Genomic DNA, 10425 nt, shown 5'->3' on the forward strand with positions numbered 1-10425 from the left:
ACCGGGCTGTCCGGTGCCAGGGCCGGTCCGACCGGATCTGGGACCGGCCAGGCTCTGAAACTCTTGCTGATTTTTCGTCGAATTGGGGGGTCTCCCGTTGCCTTTTTGTTCCATTGCTACACCATCATACCTCTTTGGCTAATACCTGAAAGTCATCTTGTAGGCATGTATTAGTCCAAATACTCTAGCACGGTGTCATAGATACCAAAATAATGGATAAGGGTAAAATACCCTTACAACTACTCACTCATCACTCCGGAGGCGACCATGGCGGTGAAGAGTCCTCCGGGAGATGAATCCCCTCTCCGGCAGGGTGCCGGAGGTGATTGATGGCGTGTAACTCACACGTTCGTTGGGAACCCCAAGAGGAAGGTATGATGCGCACAGGAGCAAGTTTTCCCTCAGAAAGAAACCAAGGTTTATCGAACCAGGAGGAGCCAAGAAGCACGTTGAAGGTTGATGGCGGCGGGATGTAGTGCGGCGCAACACCGCAGATTCCGGCGCCAACGTGGAACCTCGCACAACACAACCAAAGTACTTTGCCCCAACGAAACAGATGAGGTTGTCAATCTCACCGGCTTGCTGTAACAAAGGATTAACCGTATTGTGTGGAAGATGATTGTTTGCGTGAAAACAAGTAAAGAACAAGTATTGCGAGCAGATTTGTATTTCAAGTATAAAAGAATGGACCGGGGTCCACAGCTCACTAGAGGTGTCTCTCCCATAAGATAAAAGCATGTTGGGTGAACAAATTACAGTCGGGCAATTGACAAATAGAGAGGGCATAACAATGCACATACATGTCATGATAAATATAGTGAGATTTAATTGGGCATTACGACAAAGTACATAGACCGCCATCCAAGCATGCATCTATGCCTAAAAAGTCCACCTTCAGGTTATCATCCGAACCCCTTCCAGCATTAAGTTGCAAAACAACGGACAATTGCATTAAGTATGGTGCGTAATGTAATCAACAACTACATCCTTAGACATAGCATCAATGTTTTATCCCTAGTGGCAACAGAGACATCCACAACCTTAGAACTTTCTCGTCACTCGTCCCGGATATCAATGGAGGCATGAACCCACTATCGAGCATAAATACTCCCTCTTGGAGTTAAGAGCAAAAACTTGGCCGAGCCTCTACTAATAACGGAGAGCATGCAAGATCATAAACAACACATAGGTAATAACTTGATAATTAACATAACATAGTATTCTCTATCCATCGGATCCCGACAAACACAACATATAGCATTACGGATAGATGATCTTGATCATGTTAGGCAGCTCACAAGATCCAACAATGAAGCACAATGAGGAGAAGACAACCATCTAGCTACTGCTATGGACCCATAGTCCAGGGGTGAACTACTCACTCATCACTCCGGAGGCGACCATGGCGGTGAAGAGTCCTCCGGGAGATGAATCCCTCTCCGGCAGGGTGCCGGAGGAGATCTCCGAATCCCCCGAGATGGGATTGGCGGCGGCGGCGTCTCGGTAAGGTTTTCCGTATCGTGGCTCTCGGCACCGGGGGTTTCGCGACGGAGGCTTTAAGTAGGCGGAAGGGCAACGCGGGGGCCACACGAGGGCCCCACACCATAGGTCGGCGCGGCCAGGGCCTCGGGCCGCGCCGCCCTAGTGTGGCGGCGCCTCGTGGCCCCACTTCGACTCCTCTTCGGTCTTCCGGAAGCTTCGTGGCAAAATAGGACCCCGGGCGTTGATTTCGTCCAATTCCGAGAATATTCCGTTACTAGGATTTCGAAACCAAAAACAGCAGAAAACGACAGAATCGGCTCTTCGGCATCTTGTTAATAGGTTAGTTCCAGAAAATGCACGAATATGACATAAAGTGTGCATAAAACATGTAGATATCATCAATAATGTGGCATGGAACATAAGAAATTATCGATACGTCGGAGACGTATCAGTGATCTCCAGAATCCCCTGAGATGGGATTGGCAGCGGCGGCGTCACAATAAGGTTTTCCGTATCGTGGCTCTCGGTACTGGGGGTTTCGCGACGAAGGCTTTAAGTAGGCGGAAGGGCAACGCGGGGGGCCACACGAGGGCCCCACACGCCAGGGCCGCGCGGCCAGGGCCCAGGCCGCGCCGCCCTGTTGTGTCGGCGCCTCGTGGCCCCACTTCCTTTCCCCTTCGGTCTTCTGGAAGCTTCGTGCAAAAATAGGACCCTGGGCGTTGATTTCGTCCAATTCCGAGAATATTTCCTTTGTAGGATTTCTGAAACCAAAAACAGCAGAAAACAGCAACTGGCTCTTCGGCATCTCGTTAATAGGTTAGTGCCGGAAAATGCATAAATACGACATATAATGTGTATAAAACATGTAGATATCATCAATAATGTGGCATGGAACATAAGAAATTATCGATACGTCGGAGACGTATCAGTGGCCCGCCGACGAGCCCCTGGGTGCTGTGCATCTCGACGTCGTACTTCGCCTTGAAGTACGTCTTCCACCAGTCGTCGTTGTTGTTGGCTGCCCACGTCAGATCCTGCCGCTCGGCGGCGGTGAGTTGAGCTCGCCGGGCCCTGATGCCGTCCCTCCATTGGTCCGTGCCCGGCTTCGGCGGCGGCGGGACGCCAATGCCGGTCACGGCCATCTTCCAGCCGCCGCTGCTTGGCAGCCGCATGTCCGGCGGGACTGTATAGCCGGCGTGGTACAGCGCCCACGCCTCCACCACGGTTAGGCTGCCGCGGCCGAAGCCGTTCGCCGCGGCGATCTTACGGGAGGACGAGGTCGACATTTTTGGAGCGGCGAGGAGAAGATATGCGAGGGGGGAGGCCGCGACGAGAAGGTTTGGGAGCGGGTGACAAATTGGGACGAACTGCAGGGCGTCTTAATGTACAGCGGCAGAAGCGGGGTGGTTGCACGCAATAACGTCGGCGTGGACGGCCACGCGGCCATGCACGACGAGACACGTCTCTGCGTCGCCTGGAAAAACAGGGACGCCATTAACGTCTCTTGACCAAAGATAGGCGACGGGGTTTTAGCCTTCCGAGCCGCTGACGCGTCGAGCCCGCGTCGGTTCGCCTCACTTTTCGTTGTGTCCGGCGTGCCCGGAGCGTCCCCTGTGGGACGGGGACGGGCTCGGGGCGCCGGACACCGTATAGGGCCGCGCCGGACAAAAATGGGTTTCGGGGACGCGACTGGAACGATTTTTTGGTCCGACGCGCCCCAAATTGCTTTGGAGAACGCTTTGGGGGATGCAGCTAGAGATGCTCTTAGATGCACTATTGGCCATGCTCTTCATGGTAATGCCATGAAATCCGTGGACGCTAGTGCTGTAAGCACTTTTCCTCGTAGATCTCTGCGGGTAGACCAATTCATTATAGTTTGGTTTTTTTTCTTGCACATTAACTCGTAAGTTTTTTGCTCATACAGTAGAATAGTCTCCAGCGGTTTTCCCTAAAAAATAATGAAATCTTTGTTAATTTCAGAAGCTGCAAGTATGAACATAGTGGGCTGGTGTAAATCCGTTCCTCCACAAAGCTTACGAATTTTAGCTCCGTACGGACGTTATTATTAATCTTACATCAAATTAATTCCTCCTTTGCTAGTTAAAAAAGTAGACATTAAACACCTTATTGGCGCATGATGGATCTCTCGGTAGATACGATTGTGATTTGGCCACTGGAAAGTCTAGAAAGGAGTCTGAAAAGGCACATGTCACAAAACTTGAATATATGTATTGCTACGTTGAAGCTTTTCAGCCTGCCTGGTCAATAGACGACGCTGCTACAAGATAAGATAATAGAACATGCATGAAAGATAGGCAGGATAGTAGGAGAAAATATTCATACGCGGAACTAAAGTACCAATCCATATGTCCTAAGAGATTCTAATAATCTACTGTGAGAACAATCCCTGAATCATGAAAGACTAATCAGCTGCTTACCGTGTCCCCTGCAGTAGGTCGCTATTCTTTTTGTTTGTTTAGGATTGGGAATTGTGGAGATGGAGACAATCTGATACCAACAGTCACTTAACTTATGGTTGCTGTTTGGTTGTTCTGCTCGCTGTCGGAGTAGACCCCACCAACGTATGTACGACGAAGAAAACAACGCCACTGTCAAAATATTCAACTGGATGCGTTTTTCAGTTTCTAATACATGGCTACGTGGGACCCAGTCTAATACGGTATTAGAAAAACAGATAAGAGATAGATTTGTCCTTTTTAACGGAAAGGATCCATACTCTTCTTTTTGTAATGGTTAACCAGAGCGTGACACGTGTCCCATTTAGCCTCCCCAATCCCGCTTTTGCTTCCATATCAATGCAGCAAAAAAAAAATCGTACGGAGCAAAAATCTATTTCCACCAAAATCTCAGTTTGCTTCCATAAAAGCACGAACGCAACAAAACCAACCATAATTGTAGCAAAAAAGTTCAACCCCGAGATACAAGGACCTAGCTAGATACCTCTCGGCGATCTTGTAGCAAAAAAAGTTGTACTATATATTGTAGCAAAAATTGACCTCATCAAAGACATGGCCGGAGAAAAAAAAAAGTGCTACTCAAATTTCCCCGGTGACATCACCGTTGACTCTCGCCGGAGACATTGTAGCAATAATTTGGTAATATTGTAGCAAAACTGCAGAACGACGGTAGCAAAAAAAAGGAATGTAGCAAATTCACGTTTGCCACAGCAAAAAATCCTAAAAAGGCGCAAACCGCTAGTAGAAACACCAAGTACCCTTGGTAGCATCCCCTAACACCTTTTGTAGCATCGCCGTATTCCGTTTGCAGCAGCTCCACCACAGATAGTAGCAACACCGTCAACCAAACAAATCTAGCACCATCATCGGCCTATAGTAGCACTGTTGTGGACCTACGGTAGCATAACCTGTGTTCGTATGCAGCATCACACGGTAAAATAGTGGTCATTATCACATCATGGAGGAGACAAACTTTTGTGGCACCTTCGACCACTACTGATAGCATCGACGGTGAAGGGTGCACCTCGACCGATGCTAGGTCGCAGGGTGGATGGAGCGGAGTCAGGCCGGCAGCTGGAGCGAGACCCCGCCGATGAGATCTCCCCGTGGGGCCACGTTGGCATGCTTGTGGGGGTGGAGGCCGACACGGGTGAGTCACGTTGTAGGCGGGGGTGGTGGTGGGTACAACGCACTGGCCAGCGGCGGCGCAACGAGGAAGATGCTCCGGGCCAGGGCGGGGAAGGAGGGGACCGGCGAGATATGACCATGGAGGAGAGAGGAAGTCAGAAGGTGTGCAGGGAAGACGAGGATAAGGTAGGTGAGGTTGTGGTCTCTCATCGTGGCATTGACCCGACCCGATCCGGAGGACACGATCCAACGACGTCCCAAAGGCCAGGAGGATCGCGAGCGTCCCATCGTCCGGGGGATGGTAAGTGTTTTTCTTAACCAATAGACGGCATGCAACAGACTCGTTCGTTGTGTTTCTCCAGTGCACGATGTTGTGCGAGTTGGTCGCGTTTGTTATGTCCCGAAATATATTCTTGTTCATATATGTTTTAAATATCCAACGTTAATATATATAGTTGAAGAAGATATAATGAGCTAGATGTAGGGTATTACGGTTAGGAGCTATTCGGTATACCCTCTATTTCTGCCTTATCGATGGTGCCGGTCATAATGCATATTGACACTAGAGGGTAAGGGCCTTTATGTAGTCTCTAAATTCTAGATATTTCCATCTGTTTTCAGATTGGACACATCGACTTATTAAACCAACAAACCATCATCATTAACAACCATCTGTTGAGCCCAACTGTCACTCAATTAGGTCTTAAACAAACACGTGTGAGTTGTACGTCGAGTTTTAATGCAAAGTCAAACTCGCAGGATTTTAACAAACCATAGAAGCCAATCCTACGGACAACCTCGCTTTCCACTCTATTCTATTCGTGGGTATAATTTTAGTATATTCATATACACAATGTGTTCTTTCACATCAAATATTCCCCGTTATTTCCATAAATACGTCCACATTGAGGTTTTAATTCCGGGAGTATGACAATGTAGTAAACATATAAAATTTTGCAATCCACAAATTCCTATACTAGGTTAAATAATAGGATGAGGAAAAAGAGTCATGCCATAACAAGCTACAATGAGTTGAGTTTTTCTTAAAGTGTAGGAAAACAATCGGCTTTGCTTTCCAGGCCTCTTTTTAGGTAATTCCTTTGCTTGTAACATGACAAGAAGGATGATTAATGTTATTTAATTCTAGGTTATATTGCTTTTAGTGTATAATAGATAGATAGATAGGTCCTACAGCAAATTCCTCCTTTGCTGATTTTAAAAAGTAGACGTTGATCCCTACTGATTGATGCATGATGGATCTCTCCGTAGATACGATGGTTATTTGGCCACTAAGAAATCTAAAAAGGAGTCCGAAAAGGCACATGTCACAAAACTTGAATATATATATTGCCTGCGTTGAAGCCTTTCAGCCTGTCTGGTTACTAGACGACGCTGCTACAAGATAAAATAATACAACATGCAGGAAACAGAGGCAGGATAGTAGGAGAAAATATTCATATGCGGAACTAAAGTACCGGTCCGTATATGTCCTAAGAGATTCTAACAATCTACTCGTAAGAACAATCCCTGAATCATGAAAGACTAATCAGCTGCTTCCCGTGTCCCCTGCAGTAGGTCGCTATTCTTTTTGTTTCTTCAGGATTAGGAATTGTGGAGGGCCCATTGTGGAGATGGAGACAATCTGATACCAACAGTCACGGAACTTGTGGTTAGCTGTTTGGTCAGTCTGCTCGTGATCGGAGTAGACCCCACCAACGTATGTAAGACGAAGAAAACAACGCCACTGTAAGACCATTCAACGGAAGAATGAAATCAACTCCAATGAAATCATCTTAAAAAAATCTCCTGTGAAATCGCTGCAGATTCCTTAGACTGCTCATAGTGGGAATAACTTAGATAGTAACATCACACATTTCAATGTGTTTTGGTGGCATGGCATAGGAATAAATGAAGAAAGAGAGAGAGGTGGTAACTAGCTATGTTACCATAACATCACACACCTCAAGATAAAATGAGTCTACAAACTAATAAATGAAACTTTGCATGATATCATCTCTAAGACTGCTCAGAGCAATTCCAATAATATAGCCAACTGTTGGCTATAACAAGATGTCATATCATTTGTAGTCATCATATAGCTAACATATACAATAGTTGGCTATAAGAATGTAGTACTTTACTAATATATGGCCCACCTTTCACTCTCACAATGTGCCTAGGAGCACGTGCAAGAGCTTGGCTATCGCATAGTAGCTCCACCTCCCTTCTCTCTCCTCTTCTCTCTCCTCCAACTCATCTAAAATATATTATTTAATGTCTTATAGTCAGCTGACTGGACTCTATTGTACTTGCTCTCATAGTGGGAGTAACTTAAGTAGTAACATCACACACTTCAAGGTATTTTGGTGACATGGCATAGCAATAAATGAAGAAAGAGAGGGAGGTGGTAACTAGCTATGTTACCATAACATCACACACCCCAAGATAAAATAAGTCTACAAACTAATAAATGAGGCTTTGCATGATACCATCTCTAAGTTACTTTCCACTATGAAGGTAGTAACATGAACTAGTAACTTATGCATGACACCACCTCATGTTACTCTCCACTATGAGCAGCCTAAGTTATTTTCCACTATGAAGGTAGTAACATGAACTAGTAACTTATGTATGACACCACATTATGTTACTTCCCACTATGAGCAGCCTTAGCCCCCAGCACGTCTCTTCTCCTTTCCTTGCTTGACCTTCCGGTGACCCCAATGAATTAGCATAGCTCATTCATGTATCTTTATGTCTTTATCTTCTAGTAAATTTTCCATGGTCCTGCTTTTGATCGGGTGTTTTGACTGTAGGAGGGACAGCCATACCAGGGTGATATATGTTTATTCAGATGTTTTGACCGTAAGAAAAATCTCGAGCAAAAATATAGGACTGATGCGCCACTGTAGAAGAAACATGTTTTTGTCCACGATATTCCAAATCAGTAACAAGCCAACAACCAATATGGAACTGAGGAGTACAATATTTACAGGATAATAAATAAAAACATGAAAAATTACAAATGTAGTTGTATTTGTAACCAATCTCTAAACTGAGTATTTTATTTTCATTCAGTGAGCAACTAGAACCAGTTCAGATAAGTAAAGAGCCTTCCAGTTTTCAAACTTGGATCATGTGCTTTAAAGTTTCGTGATTCCTTGTCATCCATATGCTACAGCCTGACAAATGAAAATTTCCATATAAAAGGGTACATATAGCTTCACTTATGTCCTCAAAATTTCCTAGCACTACACACATAATGCCAGCTGCTGCTAGCAAATGGACAGCTCCAGAAAAGATGAAATAAGGCTGCTTCTATGTTACACTGCACTGTTGCGCAATTGTAACTTCGAAGCTGATTTTTTTCTTCATGTTTTAGCAAATTTCCAGTGTTGAGTCTGTCATTTATCAGAAGGCAAAAGAAAATTCTATTGTTGGGCTAGCATGACCTCTTCAATATCCATGATAAAATTGGTGGAACTGTTTGATAGCCAATCATGCAGCTATATGCCATTTTGGTTGAAATTTTGATATTTCCCAACATGTAACTCTAGAAGAAGCATGTGTTTATTATACTCCCTCTGCTTCATAGTACTTGTTGCTTAATCGCATATTCTAGTCTGTTTATTCTCTTGTTTTAGTGACAAGTATTGTGGGTCGGAAGGAGTAGATCACTTTCATCTCCAGTTTTACGGACCGTGGACACATGAAGGATGGAGCATTTTATGGAAATGGAAATGCACGTGATGGATCGACCCCAATCCTGAGACAATCATTTGATCTATGCCGCGATGTGGTGCCCATATGGCGTCATGGTGTGACGTCCTACTTTTTCTTGCCGTGACGTATCAATCGTGGCATGCAAGCTGTTTGACTTCTCGTCCATCAGTCACCATATACACCACATGGCGATAGCGTGTAGGAACTCCACGAAGAAGCAAGCGACTGAGAACGGAGATCTACGTTGGCGTTTGACTCGATTTCTAACTTGAAACAAAGAGTGAACCCGTCGATATATCCATTTCTCCGTTTTTATTTACTGTAATCAACCAACAAAACATGAACATATCTATAGGTTGCTGCCAAATAATGTACTAGCAAGAAGTCGGTCGCTGGCAATCACATGATGGCGCAGCTGCTGGGCTCATCGCAGACCACCATCTGCGACGGGTACGGGTGGTGGTAATAGCCGGGACCGGGGTAGCAGGGCGGCGGCGGGCACACTACGGGCACCGGCGGCTTGGGATCCTCCTTCTTCTTCTCCTCCGGCTTCGGGTCCTTCACCTCCTCCACCTTCACGATGTGGGCGACGCCGAGCTTCTTGCGGAGGCAGCTAACGAGGCACACGGGGTCGACGCCGTCGCCAACCACCTCCAGCTGGTCTCTCGCGTCGCCGGTGATCCCCATCGAGGTCACCCCGGCTGTTCTCGCCGCCATCGACATGGCTTTGGACCGGCTCTTGTCGCACGACATGCTCACCCTGATGACAATCTTTTGCTGCAACGACAAGAAGGAGAAAAGCGATCGATCGATCAGTCCTATGCTTCAGCAGTTCAGCTCCAGACTTCCAGAGTAATACGCTCTTCGAAATTAAGGTGCTAAACAACTTGCTGGATGACATGTAAGCTAAAACTGGGCGCAGGAACTGAATTGGTTGCTTACCTTCATCGCGTGCTGGCTGCTGTCTTTGTGTGTTGGAACAAAGAATAGGTTGAGTAGTAGAGTAGGCTATGATCGATCTGCAGATGCAATCCAAGCAGAAGCTGTGTCAGTGTCTTCTAGCTTGTGATCTTGTGGAGTAGATTGGCAGAGGGCCAAGACTCCTTTTATACAGGCTGCAGAGGGCGGGGCCGTGGGAGAGATGCAGAGCACTGACTGATTGGTGCCGCTAGTAGGAGCGATCCAAGATAGTACTCGTACCAGCCCCTAGTGGAGTTGTAGTTGCAAGAAGATTCGGAGCAGCTGCATCTGCAGATAAAGCTCGCTCCCGGTTTGTAAACTAACAAGTGGCAAGTTGAGAGCATCTCCAGTCGCGTCCCCCAAACCATCCCCCAAACCGCGCCGGATCGAGCGTTTGGGGGACGTGTTTTGTTCGTGCCGCGTTTGGGGGACGTCGTTCCCCAGCCGCGTCCCCAAACGCCGCCCCCAAATGAATATTTGTGCACGAAAATAAAGGTTTTCATTCAATTTTGATTATATATTACAAAGTTTGAATGAAAACGGCTAGATTTCATCTAAACCTAGACTACTGACCGCCCGGCGGCGCGTTCGACGGCCCCGCCCCGTCGTCGCCTCCCCTACGCCGCAGCTCCTCCTGCGCGCGCCTCCTCTCCTT

The 10425-nt window shown here is 46.6% G+C and overlaps 1 protein-coding gene across 1 annotated transcript; it reads right to left on the reverse strand.

The window, feature by feature from the left end:
- Positions 1–9108: 9108 nt before the first annotated feature.
- On the reverse strand, positions 9109–9816 carry LOC124669388 (heavy metal-associated isoprenylated plant protein 46-like). Its single transcript, XM_047206009.1, has 2 exons — positions 9753–9816; positions 9109–9587 (listed from the first exon to the last, which is right to left on the reverse strand). The coding sequence occupies exons 1-2, from the start codon at positions 9756–9758 to the stop codon at positions 9210–9212; spliced, it is 384 nt and encodes a 127-aa protein (XP_047061965.1). The 5' UTR covers positions 9759–9816; the 3' UTR covers positions 9109–9209.
- Positions 9817–10425: the final 609 nt, after the last annotated feature.

Source organism: Lolium rigidum, chromosome 7 (genome assembly GCF_022539505.1).
Source record: "Lolium rigidum isolate FL_2022 chromosome 7, APGP_CSIRO_Lrig_0.1, whole genome shotgun sequence".
NCBI lineage: Eukaryota > Viridiplantae > Streptophyta > Magnoliopsida > Poales > Poaceae > Lolium > Lolium rigidum.